General features: G+C 41.6%; 1 protein-coding gene across 1 annotated transcript in view; it reads left to right on the forward strand.

The window, feature by feature from the left end:
* PPP1R14C (protein phosphatase 1 regulatory inhibitor subunit 14C) overlaps positions 1 to 3,322 on the forward strand; it is a gene marked incomplete at both ends in the record, with an annotated part of 51,196 nt that extends 47,874 nt beyond the window's left edge. The window contains one exon of the mRNA XM_079550621.1: positions 3,248 to 3,322. Coding sequence (XP_079406747.1) covers positions 3,248 to 3,322 — 75 coding nt within the window. The remainder of the gene's footprint in view (positions 1 to 3,247) is intronic.
* Positions 3,323 to 21,920: the final 18,598 nt, after the last annotated feature.

Here is a 21,920-nt window from a genome sequence, read left to right on the forward strand (position 1 = left end):
AGGCAACTGCCTAGGGCTGACAATTAAAGAGTTCAAATGAACTATAGATTTCATCTCTGTCCAACTCTCATTTGAATTTGACTTCAGAATTAGAAAGATGTGTCTTCTGGAAACAGCAATTTTGTATTATAAATTACAAGACTCTTCGTGCTTGTGACAGAGCTGTATATACAGGTGATCTCCTTGAAGAAAATCCGTAGAAAGAACTTAAACTACATTTATATACATTTTTTCTTTTTTTTTTTTTTTTTTTCTTTTTTTTTTTCTCTTTTTCTTTTTTTCCCCTGTTAATGAAGGACCAAACTGTTAGTACTGGATTTTTTGTTCTATTAAAAGTACAGATATGCCCTCCATGCTTCTGGCTGTAGTCCTCAAAGGAATAATTTGTAAGTTCTTGAATCTCTGAGTTATTTTTAAGTGTTTTTCAACTATGAGAATTAAAGAAGTATTAATAAGTAGATAATTCAACGTGTGTTGCAGAACTACTTTTTCCTTATCTTGCTACATGGTTAGCTTTTAAATGCTCGATGCTAAACGTCAGCCCAACTCTTAGAAGGGATTTCACAAAAATGCTCCATGTAAAATGATTTTTTGTGTATGAGGTTGAGATAGATGTGGATATTAAGCCTTCCATTAAGCTTCAACTCAAATGTCCACAAGGAATAAAACTGCAATTTTTGAGTGATGTTTAAAGAAAATAAATGGGTATTACTGTGTGTCATAAAGCTGAGTCAGTTAGCTGTAAAGTGAAGGCTTATTAAAATGCTGCAAAGCTGCCTTTTATGCCTCCAAGAGGGAAAATGTGCATCTGCTCTACAGTGCTGCCTTACCCTGATGTAGTGCTGCAAAAAGGCACAAACACCAGAACACAAACGTACAAAAACTGCAGGCTCAGTGCAAGTATCAGTGCAAAATGATACTTAGAGCAAATCAGAAACATACTGAACTGGTACTCTGGCTTGACACCTGTGGGACTGCACTACTGCACTGCAGCACTGTGTGAAATGCTTGCTGTGTACAAAATGTTCTTGTTGGGTTTTACTATTCTGTGCTTAGTCCCTTAGTTCAAAAAGAATAACTCCAGAGGGGTAAGCTTTTGTAATCATTATATGTACTTCTTCAAGTGAACATGGCTTCCTTCCCCTTCCAGAGAATAAGGCCTCATTTACCTCCCATTTGATTAGGTTACTCCCACTCAGCCTGGTTTATTTTCATGCTCTGTTGGTGGTACTGAGGAGTTTCTAGGTGCCTATAAGATGGAAAACTTTAATCAAATATGTTCCTTTGCAAAAGAAGAGCTTGGGGTGCTGCAACAATAACAGAAGTTTCGCTGTAACGTATTGAGAAACAATTTTTCTGAGCTAGGGAGAAAGTGGACAAAGGAATGAAAGAGGTAGTTCCCAAACAGCTGAGTTCAGCCTGTAGATTTCTCTGTCAGCTCTGCAGATGCCATCCCATCCAACCTGGCCTTGAACTCATCTAGGGATGGGGCATCCACAGCTTCTCTGGGCAGCCTTTGCCAGTGCCTCACTGCCCTCTGAGTGAAGAACTTCTTCTTTCAAACAGCATCATGCTGTGTTAGTTTTGTGTTGTTTACAGGCCTTCAGGATGATGAAAGAGTAACACAGGATCAATGCACAGTGCAATAAATGCTGTGGATTTTCAGGGTAAAACTGTCTTCCTCCTTTTTTGACTTCTCAATGGTTAAGTGTTGTATTCTAACAAATCTGAGTGGATACTGTCGCAGTGACCTGTGCACATATTGAAAAAATACAGCTTTTAAGTGATAGAGAGGGAGAATTTGGGATCTTAACAATGCACTTTTCCAATCATCCCTTCAAGCTATATGCCTATTCATAGGGGATGTATGCTGTTGATATGCACAAGTGTATTCATGTACTGGTATTGATCTAGCTGGTTTGTGAGTACCACACTATGATACATAATGTTCCTGGTGAGCTTTTATAACCCACACTGAGATAGCTGTTGCTTTGCCTTTGCTGTTGATATTTGAAACCACAGCTGGTGTGGGTATTTAAGTAATGATAAGACAGTATATGCAGTGCAGTAAGTGTGCCAGAAAAAAAACACTTGCCCCTCTCAAATACCCATTTACGGAGACTTTCTGTATGCACACTTCAGCACCTGTATAATGTGTGTTTCAGTGTGACTCTTTTTGGAAAGGTACTGTGTTGTCATTTAGGTGGTGACCTTGCTCACTGGCATGTTTAGCCTCAAGCACTTGGCTAGGAAGTCACGCTTTTTTGACCTTTCACATCAACCCAACTGACTAAATCCATAGTTACATTCCATGTTCATAGCTAAACGATTTCTAGATAAGGACCCTTTTGTGAGTGTATACATAGTACCATAGATAAACATTGTTCTCCCAGTGTGACAGTAAGGGGTGATATAGCTTTTAGCAGGCCTGCAATTATTATCTGAAATTCTTTTGGTGTATAATGGTATAATTCTTTAAGCTTCTGCTCTTTCACAATTTTTTTTTTTTTAAAAAGGAAATCCACTGAAGCCGAGGAAGTTATCAGTGTAAACAAATATCTGGCCCATTAATGTCTTTTGTTTCACAATAATGTTGATCACTGAGCTCCATCACAAGTTTTGCCCAGCATTTTGCCCAGTGTTACCCCAGTCTTTCACTCAGAATAAGCCAGTGGTGCTACCTCTAGCCCCTTGCCCCTACATTGCCTCAGACAGGCACTAGTTGGTGTGGAGCCGAGCGGTGAGTCTGGTCATAAGGTGAACCAGTTTGGAAGTTAACAGGGCAACAGGAAAACAGTTGATTTTTCAGCCAGACTAGCTTTCTTTTCCAGCTGAATGAGCAGCCAGCCAAAATGCTTGTGCCAGGCTGGAAAATGGTGAAACAAACCCCTCTTTTGTTTGATTTCTGTGCAGGCTGAAACTGTGACATTCTCATTTGGCTGTTTGCATGGTATCCTATCGTAGATTTTATCTCATTCAACAGTTGGTAGAAGGCTAATAAAAGGCTGGGAGATGACTAGCAACTAAAGCAGCACGCTCACACAGAGAAAAAATCACTAATTCACACCTTCACTATGTGACAAGAGTATGCATATAAGATTCCCAGATATCAGGCTAAAGAAATTTCAGCTTAGCAGTAAAAGCTTAAAGCAAAATGTACAGTTTGCTTTGAAATTTTTTAAAACTCAAAATTGTGGTATTACGGGATCATAAAGATTACTCATATTTTTTAATCTGTTTTTCCTAGGAATTTATCAAAGAGCTGCTAACTCGGATAAGAGGAATGAGAAAACTCAGTCCCCCTCAAAAGAAGAGTATATAAATAACTCGAAGTAGTAGCACTCTGTAAAAGACATGGCAAGGGAAATGGGACTTTGAATACAAGACCTTTATTAAAATACCTGTCTTTCTCCACAACTTTTTTGATTTCATTCAGTTTTGACTCAAGGAATTTCTTTTGTGTGTTTTAAGGGTTCTTTTTTAAGTGTCAATTTTTATTTTTATTTTTTTTTAAATCAAGAATATCAACATTTTGGATGCTGCTCAACTTTCGCTTGAGGATTACAGAAGCAAGTGAAGAATCCAAGAGTTAGTGATGAAAGGCAGCAAGCCTACGTGGTAAACCAGAAGATCTTGTACATTTACAGAGCTAGGAGACTTCTCCTTGTGACTAGTTGGATAATGTTTTTTAAGTTGGTTGTACATTTAACTCATGGATGTCAAATTTCTTGTGCTTGTCTGTATATAAATTATAAAGTGGGTTGTGAATACTGTTTCACATGGATGGAAGGAAAAGTTTGTTACAGTAAATTATTTAAATGGTGGTTATTGCAAATATGCTACCACAACATACCGATTTAGATTACTAAAATGAGTGCTGCCATTTTTCTAAGTACCCTTAAAGCAGCCCAGTGAAAAATTTCATCATATCTCCTTATTTAGACTGCAGCATATGAGAATTGGGAATTCTAAGGGCTTAATTTGTAGATTTAATGTTATTTTAACTTTGATGCTTTGCCAGATCATTTCCTCTCCACCTCACGGTGTCTTGGAACAAACAAGGCAAACCTATGCCGAAAAAGGGCCTGCAGTCATATCTAGAGAAATGTCCATCACCACTTAAAAGGTGCTTCACAATGGAGGAAAAGGCAATGCTGCCAAAATGACTTTAAAGCACTGTCTTGCATTTAGTGATGTGGTCTTAATCAAGATTCCTCTCCTATTCAAGTAGACAAAGGTTATTATAGTCTTTGTTTGTGGCTCTGCTCTGAGAACCTGGGGAGACTTTATAATGTGGATCTCTTGTAAAAGCAAGAACAGAAGAGAGATCCCTGCTCCCTCCTGGAAAATGTCCTATCTGAAATGTTCAATAAGCTACCATATGCTGGTAGGTGACACTAGTCAGGCATTTTATATCAAGGGTGCTCTGAACATATTTTATTTTTCAAAAGAAGTACATGTTTGTGAATTTTATGTATACTGGCAAGCTTTTTTAATGTATTTAATTTTGTAATGTTTACCGATGATTTTATTTACCAGATATTTACTCAAATAAATGGAACAACTTGTGACTTGTTACATGTACACTTTACTGTTGCTGAATAGTTTGGTAAATGGACTTTCTTACCAGAATGAGAAGCCTGGCAGGTGGTAAGTACGTGGGAATCCAGCTGCGTAGATCTCAACAATCTCAATGTACAACAAAAGACTCAGCTCAGTATCACCCAGCCAAATTTCTGTGACCTGGTGGATAACCTCACTTTTGAAAGTCTACAGCTGAGGCATGCTTTCCCTGTGCCCTGAAGAATTAAAACAAAGACGAATCTTGGAAATGTTTTCAGATAAGTACTGCTGCTTCCTTTTTGCCTTCCCCTAGAGGTTAGGTGAGGAGGGCTTACCAGTGGGTGACACTCAGTTCTCTATTGAAAGACTGGCAGCAGGGCTGTCCACCTTTTTTCTCTTCCATACCTCTCTTAATTTGCCTTAAGGAATTTTAGCAGCCCTGAGAAAAGACTTGGTTGTTTTGCCTTGCAGCAAGTCAAGTTTAAATCTTATACCTTGGTGAAGCTGCGATTCTACACTGGTTTCTAATGGAGACTTGTAATTTTTTTTTTTTTTTTTTTTTTTATGACATGTGAAATGAGCTCTGGGAATTTCAGCAGGGGCGGTTTGTGATTGCTGCTGTTTTTATGTTGCTGTTTCTCGCAGTTGCTGTCAGTGTTATCAATGGGAAGTCTTCAGAAAGAGGCCCATGGTAGATGACTTCTCATCACAAGGAGATTCTCTCCTTGGTCTGTGCTCCTTGTTGAGGATCTGAGGCAGTTACAGCTGTCTACATATTGCAGGTGATATTTAGAAACAACCCCCAGTCAGAACAGAAAGATTAGGGTCATTTCTACATTCAGAGATACAGTGTATGATTCCACTTACAATTTCAAATATGTACATTTTTTTCTTCTAGTGTAATATATCTTGTTGTGTAATGACAACTATGCCTGTTATCTCTTTTATCCTGTAGCAAAATGACACTCTGTAAATAATTTTTCCTCACCTTACTCAGCTAAAAATGCCCGTATGTGTTGCCTGTTTACATTTTTTGTTGTCTTTTTCTTGCATTGCAGTTGTGGAAAATAGCAGCCTACTTTTTTGAAAGCAGTTGGGGGAGATCAGTGGTAGACTTGGAGACAACAAACACTGGGATAGCCCACGCTGTCTTCTGCCATATGTGGATGGGACATTCACTTTTGTGAGAGGCTTCCTCTCCTCCAGCTCTACATGTGTTGCTATCTTACAAGTGTCAGTGACCAAAAACTAAAGAACTATAGTTTGCAGCTGGCATGATTTTACTAGAGACTTACAGGGTTTCCTTTTCATTGCTTTTTACTGAGCAGAGATGCTCTTGGCTTTAGTGGCTGTGGGGAAGAACCAAGCCATTCATGAAGATTTCTTTGAGATTTATGTCTTTATACTGTGTGGGTGTTCTTGGCTTTGGGAAATATTCAAGGGGCATATCAATAGCACACTGTTGCTGAAACAATGTGAAGTTAAATCTTAGCCGAAACTCTTCACTGCTGTGGCTGGGCCACTTTCCTTATGTGGGCCAAGTCTGCAGTGAGTGCTTCTGTGGGGTTTTAAATGGTATAATGAAAGGAACTGATGTGCCCTGAAATAAATATGTAGCAAAGCTGAGTTTTTTTGCTTTGGCATTGAAATGCCTCTCCAGTATACAAGGTTGCCTGTGAGAGCGTGTGTTCCTAGGGTATGCCTTGTGGCATAATTAGCCTTTGCATGTTTTACAGCAGGAGCTGACAGTGTGATGATGTCTTCTAGTTGACTTAGAAGGAGAAAGTGCTTGTAATCAGTATGCCTCGTGGCGTGACAGGATGGTATATTCCTTTAGGACATAAGAAATAAGATGAGCCTTCTACTTCCAATCTTGATTTTTACCCTTTACTGCAATTATTCCTGTGGTGGGTTTTACTCCTAAAGTTTGTGCAGGGATCATCTGGGGGAACACAGACGATAGAGAGGATCTTAACTTTCTCTATTCTTGGAGAATATGACCAAGAAAGGTGGGAGCAAAATATTTTCTTCCAAACGTGTTCTTCTTGTGCGCTTTGATCTCTTGGACACTGTGAGCATTTAAAGAGTCTTTAGTGCTTTTCTCTGGCAATATGTGTGGAAATTGAATTACTTGGCAACTCTGAAGTGAATTTGCTGTATTAAGGCCTTAATGTATATAAGCCATAATGTAAATATGCTCCAGGGGAAAAAAGCATGAGGGCCATATGAACAGTGCATCTGTTGCATGGAAACTGGAAGAGGATACAGGCCTAGTTCTGAACAAAGAGTTGTACTTGAACTCTTGGTGAAGTACTATAACAAGGATTAATTGATTCTGCATAGGATTTGCCATCACCAGCATCTTCCACAGATGCTAAACAGGTACTGAATAAATGCATGCAATGATTCTGTGATTTATAAAGGATGTTGAGATTTTGAGGAGCCAGAAAGTAGTTGAAGTACTTGGAAGTTTCAAAAAATCAGTAAGAAATTTGTCCTGTTACATGTTCTGCTAGTAAGAAGACTGACAAGAGTCTTGCATCACTCCAAAAGTAATGCATCCTTTTTATTTCCATAGAAACTATAACAGGTACAAAGAGCACAATAGACAACGATAGAGCAAATTCTCAGCTACACTGTTTTTCAATGCAGTCACTGCCAGTAGCTATGCATTTTTACCAACAAGAGTCTGAATACCACGCTCGTAAATATTTGCCCCAATGGTGATGATCCACAGTCACTGTCTGCACTGCTGAAATGCACCACCCTCCTCTGTTTGGTTTATATAAACATTCAATAAACATCAATTAATATCACTAGGTGCAATTTTTCACTCATTGAAGAATTCAGCAGCACATTTTTTGTTTATATGTGCTTCCATGTCAGACACCATTCTGTCAGACTGTCTCTCTGCTGCTGTCTGTTGCATGGCAACAACATGTAATGCAATACTGGTGGAAAGGTTCAACCTCTACTGCCATACCACCAACATCCACCTCTGACGTCATGGGCTGACATAATAAAATAGGAAGCATTAATTTTAGAGCAGCATTTGTATTTCAATTTAGAGAGAAAATGAGGAATATGTAATCATTTATTGGAGAAAAGCATAATGAAGAGGAAGGCTTGGAAGATTAAGGAAGGGAAATTTGTGAGTAGATGGAAATGGACTGATTCGGTAGTGAGAGTGAAAAGCACTGAGCCTGATACTATATGGATAAATGGTATCATCATTTGTTGGTATCCTCAAGTTGAAATTGGATGCTTTTATAAATAGGTTCTTCTTCAGTTCAATTGAGATGGTTGTATAGTAACTGTTGAGTCAGGGCTTGAACCACTGATTGAGCACCTGGGGAAAGGACTCGGTCAGCCCTGGGAGCACAGATGAAGGCAATTCAGCTGTGTGACCTGAAGGGGTGGAGCCTGTCTGCACCTTTCTTAGACCTCATTTAAGGGCTGACTGCCACTGGGGAAAGGTCTCCAGTTGGAGATCCCTCCTTTGTGGAGTCTTTCCTGCAAGCCTATTTCTTTGGAGAAGGGTGAGTGTTTTTCCTTTTCCTTTGTAACGCTGTTCAATCTGTGCTAGTCTCATTGTTGTTATGCTCCTGTATTGGCCTTCTACCGTGATTGTAACAATGGTCAAAGACCTTAAAATTCTAGGTGTTTCCTTCAAATATTTTCCAGAATTGTGTTACTTCTCTTTCCTTTTTCTTGATGGTAACAGATGCAGGTGTGTAATTACTGCTGCAATCAAAAGGTAGAGACAAATTGAAGCAAAGAAAATGTGCTTAGAAAGCACCTAGATTTGCAGAATCTGTTTTTGTCACTGGTGAACTCTGCCATCAGTATAAATACAGAGTGTTTATGAAGTTTTGATGTTGCTAGTTATAACCTTAACTACTGTTGGTGGGATTTTTTTTTTTCTGCTTAATCTTTTTGGTATAGTGATCAAATTTGCTCAGGTATTAACTTATGCTTCTTACAGGCTTTTCTGTCTTCCAACAGAAACTGAAAATTTCTCTTTAAAATGAAAGAAACGAAGCTTTTAAAATATGTATTTAAGACTGAAAGTAACTTTGGAAGTGCAGGTAAAAGATCTTATTTGGTAGTACCTGGAAAAACCTTCTGTGAGTGGAGTGTGATGATGTATTGCCTTAACAATGGAAATGCAAAGGATCCCATGTCTTCTGGTTTGACTGCCATACTAAACCAGAAGTGGAGTTGGACCTAGCCTGTACTAGAGTGAGCCCTCAAGCAGTTTCTTGCCTTGTTCTTGCAACTAATGATCTTCAGTGTACTGCATGTCTTCTCTTGTTTCTCTAGCCTTAAATCCAAGCCTACCGAAACAATAGTTACTAGATCAGTGTTAGAACACATTACCTCCAGTACTGTCATGATGCATTTCTTTATAACCTGCATCAATATTCCCTATTCCTTTAAGTTTAGTAGCTTATTTCTCCTAAGTACCTTTTACTATTCAGTGAAAGTGGGAAATGTGTGATCTGATGCTATTTTTGCCATGGAGGCTGTGCTGTCTGTGCCGATCAATCTGAAAGCCTTGAAAGGCTGCTGTAATTTTAAGCGTCTTCTGAATTATAGTCGCATGCTAATGAAACATATTCACTTTCTCCCTTATTTCTTTATGTCACTTTCCCAATTAAGTCTTCAGTGTGTAAATGTAACTCAGCCATATAGAGTAAGGAGAGAACAATGGTCTTGGAGCTGTTTGAGTGATTTCTTGTACATTCTGGGGAAAAAGAAGATTATTGAGGCTTGTAGAGTTTTCTTCCCCCGATATCTGGGAGATGCTCTAGTACCAGCTGCATGAGGCCACAGAAATGGTCCTGTTTGGAAGCCTGAGGGTGAAGCAGAACATAGAAACCAAAAATCAAGAAACACAAAAGACAAGAAATAACCAGTGGCAGGTGCACAAACTTGCCAAGTGTAGACTGTCTTTGTACCCTTTGGAGAAAAGCTGTTCATTCCTCCTGAGCTTAACACTTTGAAAGAAGATGAATGTCCTCCCACCATACTCCACTGAACTTGTGCTGGGTCCAGGCAGCAGGCTCAGCAGAGTGCTGAGTGCAAATGCTTGGGGTGTAATGCAGATAGAAGTACACTTCCGTAATCAAATCCTAGCTAATCTGCTCAACTCTGAATGCAATGCTTGGCCTGCTAATGAGGCCGTGTGTCAGGCAGAGCACTGGAAGGCTGTATCACCCTCTTCCACCCTGCAGTGGTTGTGGTGCATGCAGTCTCTGCTGTCCCAACCAGTAAGAGATATTACAGCTTTTCAGCCTTGATATTAGGAAAAAAGAAATAGGTCCTTCATCTGTGAGGGTCAAGAGTTTGTTGCCAACTCGGGTGTTTTGATATGTGAATCTAAAAAACATGTCTCTTGAACACAGATTTAGCTGTACTTATGCTATTATGAACTGAACCGATTTTGATCCAGATTCTGGATTTTGAGAGGAAATGAAGATGTTTAATGTTCTTTTGTCTAGTCTTGTACAATTTTTGCCTCCTACACTCCAGCTGTCCTTTTAATACAGCTTTCTCAGTCATCAGAAAGGCTTTAATGTATTACTTTGGAGAATTTTTTCTGGTACTGGGCTAGACTTAAATCAAGCACCAAATGGTCATATGTTGGAAAAAGGCTATGCACACTATAACTTATCGTTAAGAGTCTCCTCTTTATCAAATGTGTTTCTGTTTCCATATCAACAGTGTACCTCAGTAGTGCATGTTGTATAATATCCTTGGGATTTTAATGGTCTACCTCAAATGCCTGCTCTCTTTTTTTTGTTCTCCCATGTGCCTTAGTCAAGTGCTACCACTTAGCATATTGTATTGATTATTTTTTTGTCTGTGTAGCTGCACATTGAACTCACCACTTAATCACTCCAAAGCTAAATTTTCTATCCTTGTTACAAGGACAAAGTGTTTAAAAATATGTCAGCTCATGAAATATAAGCAAGAGTTTTACGCTAGGGTTGAGTGAAGTGATAATTGTCTATCATTTTCCCTCTGGTTACCTCTCTAATCTGAAAATCTGAGTGCTTTCTGAAATTAGTATGACTTTTTCAGCTTGATCTTGTTAGATGCTTCCTTCTTTTAATACTTTATTTCTTATAGCTTTTATTTTTTGGCTACAGTTGGTTCTGATCTAAATTTTTTCCATCAGAATGCTTTCTGTTGTTCTCGTGCCTTTTGCAGCAGTAATTAGAGTGTTTCAAAATTCTATCACCTCTGCAGCAACAGTAGAGTTAACTAGAGAAGGACTTAAGAGAGGTCAAATAAGCCAGTCAATCCTATGCTATTCCATTGTTTTCTTTGTTTAAGAAAGTTAGGCTATCATGCCCAGCCACAGCTATGAGTTTCAGATCTTTTCTTTTCTACAAAACCAAAATCTTCCATAGGAGTATGGGTTCATTTAGTCAGGAAACATCTGAAAAAACAGTGAGTTGGTTCAGAATCTAAGATTAGGCTCGTGAATGAGGCTGGCTTTTAGAAAAAAGTAATGCTAAAAGGCCAGAACCTTTCTGTCTGACCACTGACTCTTGCTAATTAGAGATTGAAGAGCAGCTGTGAATTAGGCATTGGGACTGGGAGCCCAGATCACATAGCAGATACAACACAGGAATATGCTCAACTTCCACTTCTTGGAGAGTTTATTCCCTGTTTGAACCTTACCCATCTCAAATGCTCAAAAAATCATGAGTTAAGTAAGTCAGACACTCTGAGGTACTGAGTCTTTTGTAACGTATGTTGATTTGTCATTGTTTCTTGAGATGCTTCCTCAGGGGCTACTTGTAAATCTTTTGGTCTGCAGATGAGGGCCTGAAGCTTCCTTTTAAATGAGGACCAAGACTTCCCTGTCTCCAGCAATTTCAGGAACAGGAATCCTAGTAAGGCTGTTGTGCTTGTGATAACAACATTCAGGTTGGGAGCAATCAAGAAAGCACATCTGTAGTTAAAGGTGCCCTTCTTTGTGCACTCCACATAGGCCGTGGAAGTTTCCCCTGCACTGGTATGACTCCAAGTCTGCATGAGCATGAAAACTCATAAAGTAGGCATGCTAGATTATATGGGAATATGCTGGCATTGGGTGAGTATAGAGTTGATGCAGTTTACTCTATACCCAGATAAATGCAAGCTACTGGTTTAATTCACTAGATAGTATCTGTTCTGTAAGTTTGATTAGTGATTGATGGCATTCATGTTTCACTTCTGTGCATTGCTGGACTCCATTGGGACTTTGGACAAAATGATTCTTGGGTGGATGCTGGAAACAAGCAGCTTTTTTTTTTTTTTTTTAAAGATATAAATTATTGAAGCAACCTAGTTTTTGAACAATGTGTTTAGATCAAAAGTGTGTTGCAGTGGAGCCTAGCAAATGCCCCAACCAACTATACTTCCAAATTTTGCCTTTTGGGGACAGGAAAAAGCTGTCAAATGCTGGTCTGTCTATTGTTAAGAGTCATTGCAAGCAAACAACTCTCATAATTCAGTGGTAGCTGACAGTCAGAATCTTGGCAGGAGATTTCAGAGCCACAGGAAAGCATTTGGGAGATGGATCCACACATCTGTAGGCCGAGGGAGTAAACTAAGATGACAACACATCATGGTAACCTTTTTCTGCAAGTGGCAGGTGGGTGCATAGTTCAGTTAGCCATGTGTTTTTCCATACATGCATACTTTTCCCTTTAGTCATGCAAAATCCTTCTCTGCTTTAAGGAATGCCACATTTAGACAAGGAAAAATAATCACAGTTGTTCATAGTTTGACTGGGTCTGTGTGCTGCAGAAGGATGAAATAGGCAACCAGGGGTTGCCTTCTGTTCAGAGCTTTGATTATGGATTATCTTATAGAATGTGTGTGACTGCCCCAAGAGCAGTTTGAAATGAGCAATGCCTTGTTTTCCTGCTGATTAGAATTCCCTCTCAAAGAGCACTAAAAGGGCTCCAAGGGCCCAGATGAAAAATATGGAGCCTTGTGCACTGCGTGCAGCAATGCCAGCGGGTCCCAGGGTCCCAAACCCAGACAAGGTTCTGCTTCTTGGAGGGCTGTGCTTTTGGTGCTTGACCAGCAGCCATGTCAAGATGAGGCCCAGCACTGCACCTCCTGCTGAGGAGGTCATCATGGTGGAAGGAATGAAGGTTTTGTGTGCTGCAAGCTGTTGCCTGGAGGGAACTGTGAGCATTACCCCTCACACACTCTCCTGCATCCAATATTAGGCCATGTTGTCTGAACAGATTGTGGTGATTCTCTCTGGAGAAGAAAAGAGGAGCCTTGAGCTCAACCCCCAGCACCCTTCACAGCTCAGGCAGCAAGGCTTGTCAGGACAGCAGTTTCCTGCACACAATTCTGGAAGTATCTAACAGTATATCAGCATTCTTCATCCCTTTTTCTGTTTTCCTAGAGTAGTTGTTTTGGTCCTTTCAGCAGCTGCCATGTCAAACATATCCAGAAGGAGACTGCAGGAAGCTGGCAGCACCTGGCAGAGAGAAAGCAGAGCTGGAGGGATCCTGCTGCTGGCTCAGTAGCTTTCCAACACCTCCCACTGGGCTGGGCCAGCCTTCTGGCAGCAGGATCCACCTTAGCCTCATGCATCCCAGCATGGATGGCATGCTGACTCCTCCTGATCCTGAGGGTTGGTGCTCTCACTGCTCAAGGTGTGCACCTGATGGCTGCTGAGGTGCCTTGCTAGTGTCTCTGCTGCTCTCTTCCTCTCCTCCATTACCTCTTAGTATGTCATAAATAGCCTGATAATTTTCTTAAAATACCTTTGAAAAATGAAAATCGATGTGAACTATATAGCATGAGATCGCTAGTTAGGAATAGCTACGGCAGGTGAAGCAAATGGAACCCTGCTGAGGGACCACTGTTGTTTGGGTAGAGTTCAAAGGCTTAGATGAGAATAAGGTATTTGATGATCAATAATGGGGAAAATAATCTTTATCTGTCCAGAGAATTAGAAGTAGCACAGGGAAAAGCTATATGAGCAAATGTAAGCCGCCTGCAGTCTAAACAGTGCAGCCTAACTAAGGATGTCCTCATACATGTACCACTTGTTCTGCTGCACTGTCATTAAGGTCAGTGATAACTACTCATTTGAAGGGCTTTGATTGCTTGGTGTTCCTGCATGGACAATTTAATTTAATTTTTAAAAGAAATACTGTAACTCTATCTTCACAATGTTTTGCATCCAGAGCACAGTGAGGGTAAGGCTCCCAAACTCGCTGCCTGTTGATAATAACATCATGAATTAACAGTGGGAATCTGTTTTGGCAGTAGCTGTGACTGCCGAGTGCCATGAAAAGTAAATAAATACTAATAATTAAAAAAACAAGTTTCATGGTTACATAAACTACTGCTTTCTGAAGGGACATCTGATTTTTATAGCAGGCTTTGCAGCAGAGCTGCCACCAGGGCTTGGTAGATGTTGACCTTTCTGTGTGAATGGGTGGTAATGCGTGTGTAAAAAAGAAGTGAGGTGTGAGTGCTGTGAGGGGTTTCTAGGCTTTGCCGGGAGGTACAGAGCACTGCAGGGTGTCCTGACCCAGCCAGGAGGAAGGAGATGCCTGAGCGCGTGCTCTTCTGTGAGGTTTCCAGCCCAGTGGGCAGCCTGAAAGGCACAGTGCAAATGCTGCATCTGCTCTGGGAAGGAAGTAGTATGTGCAGGATTTCTTGTGTGCTTATTCTAGTTTTAGTCTTGTTTATTGCTCTGTTTTAAAGCTGGATACATTAGGGTGCTTTGGCGCATGTCCATTCAGATGTTGCCAAGGCTTGGTCCAGCTTGGGAGACAGGCCAGCTGAAGCCTTCCTACAAGTGGAGTGGCTGAAGGAAGGAAATCACGGCTGGCAGAGGGATCACACCAGCTCCACACACTGAGCTTTCAGCTTGCTGCTGAGCTCATAGGTCCAGGTGTGGCTTTGCAGAGCACCTTCTGTGCCTCAAGTCCCTCCTAGCTATACACAGGGCTGACTTCGTGCTGAGGGTGCTGCCAGAATCAATGGGTTGAGGCAGGAGAGCACCATGGTGGCACCTGGCTGTCTCATGTTGTGAATGTCTTATGTATGGCAAATGGGCCACATAACATTCTCAGCCTCAAAACAGTGCCAATGTTTTAACATGGAGAAAAAAAAAACAGCCCTGAGGTCTGGTGTGCAGAGGCAGGAAAAGTTATTTTTAACAGTATGGGAAGGGCTGTACTTACAAGGCTAATGCTACCTACAGTACATGCCTTACATTTTGCTTGGCAGAAACAGAGCTCTCTCGGGTTACAGAGCTGGAGGGGAATAGCAAATGTGTGTGCTAATAATTGCCATGCTACTATTTTTAAAATTCTGCCTGCATTGTTTGTATCATTGTTACCCAGCAGTGCCTCCCCAGGCCAGGTTACCTGAGGCAATGCTGGGTTTCCATTTAGGATTCTGTAATATTTTTTTGTATTTTGCTTGCTTCTTTCTCCTCCCCCTTCTTTCCTTGTATCTAAGTACAAGCATGCTTTTGTACTTAAAATAATAACAACAAATAATCCTATGGATGGGAAACTTATTTTGGCAAAGCTTTTGTTGTCTGACTCAGATATTCCATGTTGTACTTGCAAAGGCATGGGACACCCTCCCTCAGCTGTGGGTGCACAAAATGGCTTCTGTGGCTCTCAGCTTGATGGCTTGGTACCTTCCTCATCTGCTTCCATGTGCCAGCCCCACTGGGTGGGCTGGTAGGTGATATGATGTCAGGCACTCAGCTCCCCTTTACAAGCCTGCTCTCATCCCCCACAGGCATTTGCTCTCTCCTACTGCTATCTCCTGAGTGAGGGCCTTGTGATGCACACTAGCAAATGTGAGTATGCATCTGCAAGGAGAGTTGCTGAAGAGGCAAACGTAGCCATTACTTGCAGTAAAAACTGAAACGTTGGTGAGAATTCCTCTAAATGAGAAAGAATGGCCTGGCCCTTGGTAAGTCATGGCTGCTGCAGAGTTGGTATGACCACCTGCCTCCCATTGTGGTGAGGAGCAGGCCACCCTCTGTGCAGAGTGAAAATGTTGGGGGAGCAAAGCAGCACACTCTGTATTGCAGGTGCTTGTCTGATAGATGTCTGGAGAGGCAGGAGGAGGGAGAGAGAAGGAGGGCTGTCCTCATGCACTGCCTCAGGAGTCAGCTCCTATCACCTCCATGTGCCTGTGCAGAGGCAGGATAGCAAGGTTAAACAATACATTGCTGTAGGTTTTATTTTTATTCCAGGGCTTTTAAATTATTAATGCACAGCAGTGACCACACTTGCTGTTAAGCAGTACCTTGCAAGCCCATTTAAAATATTTAGTACTTAACTAGCAGAGCAAAGCAAACAAACATGAGTAACTAAAAGGGTGAGGATGCACTTAATTTTTAAACAGTTAAAAACAAATCAGTGATCCACACCATGACAGGAGCCCATCTGGCTGCTCTGGGCACTGTGCAGGGCTCCAGGCCGGCTCCTGCCTGGTGCTGCTGGTTCAACAGTGGTGTGGGCTGGGGGCTGCCATCTCTGCCAGCCACCATGGAGCTGGGCACTTCCCCCCTCCTTCCTTTCTAGATATGCATTCACTGTGGGCAAATCTCACTGTGGGATGTCCTTGCGGATTGGAGCCAGCTCTCTGACAGAGTGACAGTGTTCCTTCTGTGTGAGTGGATGTTGCCAAAGAGAGCAGACAGCAAACCTACTCTCTCCTTGGCAAAGAAAGCTGAAAACATCCCTATTGCTGAAACAAGATGTGTGTCAGAAAGAGATGGGCCCAGCCAGAAGAGGGACCTCTGAGAGGAGGAATGAGGATGAGAACTGACTACCTGTGAAAAGGAGAGGCAAGGAAGCAGCATGTGTATGAGGGAGAGAAGGAGAAGGATGAGCTTGGGAGACAGGGAACAGCTTAAGGTCAGGTGAGGAAAAGTGGAACAGAATACAGACAAGTAATATTAGATGTAATAAAAGTCCAAATAAAAGAACTCAGCAGGAGCTGGAAAGCATAAAATGAGTTCTAACTAGGGGGAGAAGAAGATTAAAACCATGGAAATAAAGTAAAAATGGCTAAGGCTGCGTATTAGGAAGAAAGAAGGTAATACATTATACAGAGAAAGTTTGGGTATTTACTGGGATACATCAATGCTATATTCATATGGGTAACACAAATGCATGTTAAGGTTGCTTAAAAGGATTGCATAGGTCTGGCCAGAGCACAGTGCATGGCTGCAATATGTGACAATAAATAATCATAGGTGGGAAGGGTAGAGTTACCAATGATTAGAATTTCCCGACCCTGCTCATTGTAAGATGCTGGTTTCAGTTACTTATAGCTGAGAAACTATGATGGGCTGTAATTTTCCATATCAGCTGTCTGCCTCAGGCTGACTCTGACAAACAGCACTTCAAGAAGACTGGGACAAGATTAGTAGCTTGCAGAAGATGGAAGCAGGGACATGTGATAGAAGAAGGACCTAAAGGTATTGCCTGCATGCTAAAGGACAAAATCTGGAGGATGAAAGCCCAGCTGGAGCAAAGACCTGAGGCAGACTTTAAGGGCGGCAAGAAGGAATCTTGCAAGTATGCTGGCTTCTGAAAGAAATTCAGGGTAAATATAGATCAACTCAGAATTGAGGCCATCTAGCCACAGATAACACAGAACAGGCTGAGGTGCGCAAATACTAGAAGAGTCATAAAGGTGATGGATCTGGATCCTTCTTGTTAGTGCTGGCCCATGTGTCAAGGGGTAGTGCTCCCAGACTGCACCATGGGATGCTTGGTGGGACCCGAGGAAGCAGAGAGGGATGCAGCACAGGATAAGTGCCAGAAGAGCACTGGAGATTTTTGAGACTGAGTCAGGCAAAGCTGTGGCTGTCCTGAGCTGGCTTTGCTGGGGACCCTGCTGTGCTAGGAGAGCAGCTCCTTTCCTGCTGGCAGCTCTTTGGATCTGCAGTCCTGCAGTGGGAAGTATTACTGAGACTGTGCTGAAAAAAGGTCCAGTTACTTTTTGAAATTGCTTTTTGAAGTGACTTTTTGATTTGAGAAGCTTTAGTGCTTCTGTATTTTCTCTTTGAGAGGTGAAGGAGTGTAAGTGCTGGATCATGAGCAGAGCTCATCCATCCAAAGCGCTATCCATCAAAGCAACCTTTACTCCATAGCACACAATGAAAACCCAAGGTTCTTCTAATGTTTCCCCCCAGTCAGAAGGCACATGTGAAAGCCTCGGGCAAAATGTCCCATCTTCCCTGGTGCTGCAGGTGATGAAAGAAACAAACCAGGTTCAACTCTTGGTTGTGCTTCTTTTTGGAGTGGTAGCAGTCAGCTGCACATCTGAACCCCGGCAGAGTTTGCACACATTTTTCCCCTTTGACATCTGAATGTTTCTGATGTGCCCAGAGACCTGGTAGGAGTGACAGCCTTGAAAACATTGGAGGAAATGACTAATTCTTCCTTCAGAGCACAGATTAAATTGTGCTCAATAAAGAAAAGCAAAATAGTGAGTAACTAAGTGAAACCCAGTTCCTCCATTCAGTAAACGAAGAGTTCTTTGGGGGGGAAAAAAAGATGTGGACATGGGCGCATCACAAAGACCATACAGTAAATGAGACCAACTGCCAGAAGAGATTTACTTGTATTTTTCCCCAGTATTTTCTCCCCAGTTCCATGCTGTGCTCAGTGTGGGGCAAGCAAGTCTGAGCAGGAAGGGCTGTGCTGCTGCTCCTTTCAGAACATTCTCTCCTTTGCCCCTGGCACCAGGAGAGCATCTTGCTAACACTGTACTGGTATATTTGTAGCCCATCTTTAAATTTAGCAGGCAGCTGGTATGTAAGGAATGGGTGTAGGCACACACTGTATCTTTGTGTGTTTTCTTTGTGGGGCAGCAATGTTGGTGACGCACTCACTGAAATTCAGAGATATGGCTCTGAATGCAGTGTGAGAGGTGCTGAGCCCAGCAGAACAAGCTCCAAACTTGGAGCCTAGCACAGGGTAGGGGATACAGATTTGGTACCTCCCAGAATGTCATCTGTATCTACCCCAGAGGAAGAAAGTCCTTATATGGTTTAAAGTCAGGAACCACCGTAGGAGAAATTGTGGAGTTCTCACAGTACAGCAAGATCACCAGGGGAGTTCCTGGGGATCTGTGCAGTTCAGCAGAACTATACCTGACCTGAAATAGGTGGTCAGTTTTGAGCTGACAAAATGTGGTGATAGCCTTCAAATTAAAGGAGGATATGTGAAGGAAGGACCTCACAAGACTGAGACAGAGCAAATAAGTGACAAAAAAAGAGACAAATGAAATGCAGTGTGGTTGATGTTAAGTGATGCTCATGAGAAACTAAACAACTCCAAATCCACATATAAAATAATAACCCAGAGATTAGAAGAGGGATCTGAGAGGGCTGGACACTATATTTCAGGAGCTTAATTTAGAGATGTAATGAGTTCCTGAAAACATGGGTACTGTCTGGTACTGTGATGGTCAAAAAAGCATATCCAAAACAAGGAGTTATTAATGTGTTGGAGAAGGAAATGAACTGAATGCTCTTGTGTACATTTATCATCTTGAATTTTCTGTGCAGTTCTAATTCTTTTGCCTCTAACAGGTTGTGGTAGATCTGAAGAAGATTCAGAAAATGGATAGCAAGGATGATCCAAGGTGTGGTAAGCCTTCTGTACGGGTGAGAAGGTGATAACAGAGAAGAAAATAGGGGTATAAAGGTGGATAAGACATAAGTTTACAAAATCGTGAGGAAAGTAGAGAGGATCAGAACTCAACTAATATGAAAACTGAGACATCAGATGATGGTAATCAATCCAGTTTCAGACCAAAGGAAATGTGAGGTTCCCTGCACTGCAGGTAGCTGACTTGAAGTCTATCACAGGATGTTGTGGGTGCTGAAAGCTCAATAGAGAATGAAGCTCAATGGAGAGAGACTTCCTCATTTGTGTTGTTTTTTTTTTTTTTTTTAAAAAAAAAAAAAAGGCACCAAAAAACCCCCCTTGTAGCACTCTGATTCTCTGATTCAGGACAAACCCCAGCTGGTACTATTGAACAGGTGGGACTATCCTAGGGAGCAGAATTGTAGAAGCTAGACTTATTTCTGCTTTTCCTTAGGTACTTGGTTACAGTGACTGCTTGGAGAGGAGTTCCTGGGCCAGGTAGCAGTGTCTGATCCCAATTCAAGGGGCAGGACTGTAGGCCTATTAGAACTTCTTGTCTCTGTGGAGTATATGGCTGTCTCAATCAAAATGATAAAATGGTTGAAGAATTATACTAAACATTTTAAATTACGTTTTAAATTGCTATTTTGAAATGTTATATTTAGGTCTAAATGTTCCTAATTTTCTTAAAAACATGTATCTTCCCAAAACTCATTTAATGATGAATCAATAACCCTTGTTCCTGTGTTGTGTAGGCAGCAAATATGGTGCTTTTACTGCAAATACTGCTCTTGGTTAAACAGCGCTTTCCCCTCTGGCCTTCACTAGGATCTGTTTTCCTAGGCTTTTCCTTGTACTCTGGATGATGAATGCTCATAGCCCTTGTGTCATTTCCTTGTTTGGCAGTAAGGATCGGGAGGGCTAGCAAAGAAGGGTTTTCTTTCTCTGGTATGTCCTGTCAGTTTTTCTCTAGTATGGAGAACAGTATGTTCTTCTGCCAAAAAGATAATTTTTTTCTCTGTGCAAAGGAATAACATGAGCCCTTCAGTAAGCACTGTGAAGGGGAACTCTGCAGCCCCTACTTTAGTTCTTTCGTTCCAAAGACTCTCAGTATTCCTGATGGTTGTAGTAAGAACAGTCCAGCAAGAACTGAGAATATAGATCAGGGTGTTCTTAGAAGACAGTAAGAGACTTCACTAAGATTTTGCTGGGCATACTGCTCGTGTGGGACAACTAGAAATGGTTGAGTGTAATAAGGATGTATCAGAACAACTGACTTAAAAGTAGTTGTACTGGAAGGAGTATTTGGAGGTCAGTTAATTCAACTGCCTGCTGAAAGCAGAGTGAACTTTAAGTCAGGTTTCACAGGGCCTATTTGTTATTCATCAATTGCCTTGTGCAATTTTTCTTTCCAGGCTTAGCCCTGGCAAATCCCAATGCAGTGATCACTGTCTTAGTCTTTGCTGTGAAGAAATCATGAATGCTGCAAGGTTAGATTTTTTTTTTCCTCATGTTTACTCATATTACACAGTGGCTGTGATTTTGGCAATTCATGCAAAGCAGTGGGAGAAAGAAAAGGGCAATTGTACTGCCTGTCTGTGATGCAGGAATCAATGAAGAATAAATGCTGTGATCTGAGTATTTGGGCCTGTCCCCTCTGAGAAATGATTTGGGTAAGACTGATTTCAAGAACTCTGTGAAGAATCAGGGAAAATTAACAGTCTATCCTGTCCATGAGAGTTTTGATTGTTGCTCATCCATTGGGTGAAGTGATGATTCTGATTGCATCCAGATGGATTGACTTGAACAGCTTTTCTTCTTTGCTTTGAAACTGTCTTCCCCAGCAGGAGTAACTTCTGAGACTTCCTGTCTCCATTGGAAGATGCTAAGAACACGAATGGTATGTCACACTTCTTACTAGATTGGAAAGGCCAGATTTTGCCCCCTCTGAATCACCTATTATGAACACCCATTGCTCCATTGCTATTGTGGTGGTGACTACTTCCAAAAGTAGTCTTGTGAGGGATAGCATGCGTATGAGCAGGATTGAGTGGGTATTCAACAAAAGCAGACACAAGATTCTACCTTAAATACATCTTTTGGCTGCTTTCTGCACAGTTTGTTAAGCAGGATGAAGAATCACAATGAAGTCCATGTATCCTTGTGATGATGCTTGTCTCCCCACTGTGGAGCCTCTGCTGGTGAGCACTTTCTTTCTGTACCCAAACTGCATGCTGAGTGCACTTGCTGATCCTTCCTTGTTGCACCTGAAGAAGCACTTGACATTTACAGTTCAATGCTCCATAAGAGCAGGGGAAAATTGAAAATACTGGGTCTGACTTTCTCTGCCTGATAGTGTCAGAACTACAGGGACTATAAATCTGGAAACCATTTCTGGGAGAGTGAACATGAGCCAGCTCCAGAAGCTTGGTGCTCTGGTCTTCTAATTGTAAACACTAGCATGCTGGCAAGTATATGCCACAGGGTTATAGCTGTGGATCTTGTGTGTCCAGACCTTTGCCCTCTGCTCCTGGCTTTGATAAGCTGTGACTGGGCCAACGGCTCATGGGCTGGCGTCAGTATCTGCAAGCTTGCTGCCACCTGCTCCCGGAATGCAAAATTAATATGCTTATGTTCTGACCAAATTATGCTGTACTCTAATTCCTGAAGAAAATGTTGATAAGAGTG

The sequence above is a fragment of the Tetrao urogallus genome, assembly GCF_951394365.1.
Source record: "Tetrao urogallus genome assembly, chromosome: 2".
NCBI classification, from domain to species: Eukaryota; Metazoa; Chordata; class Aves; order Galliformes; family Phasianidae; genus Tetrao; species Tetrao urogallus.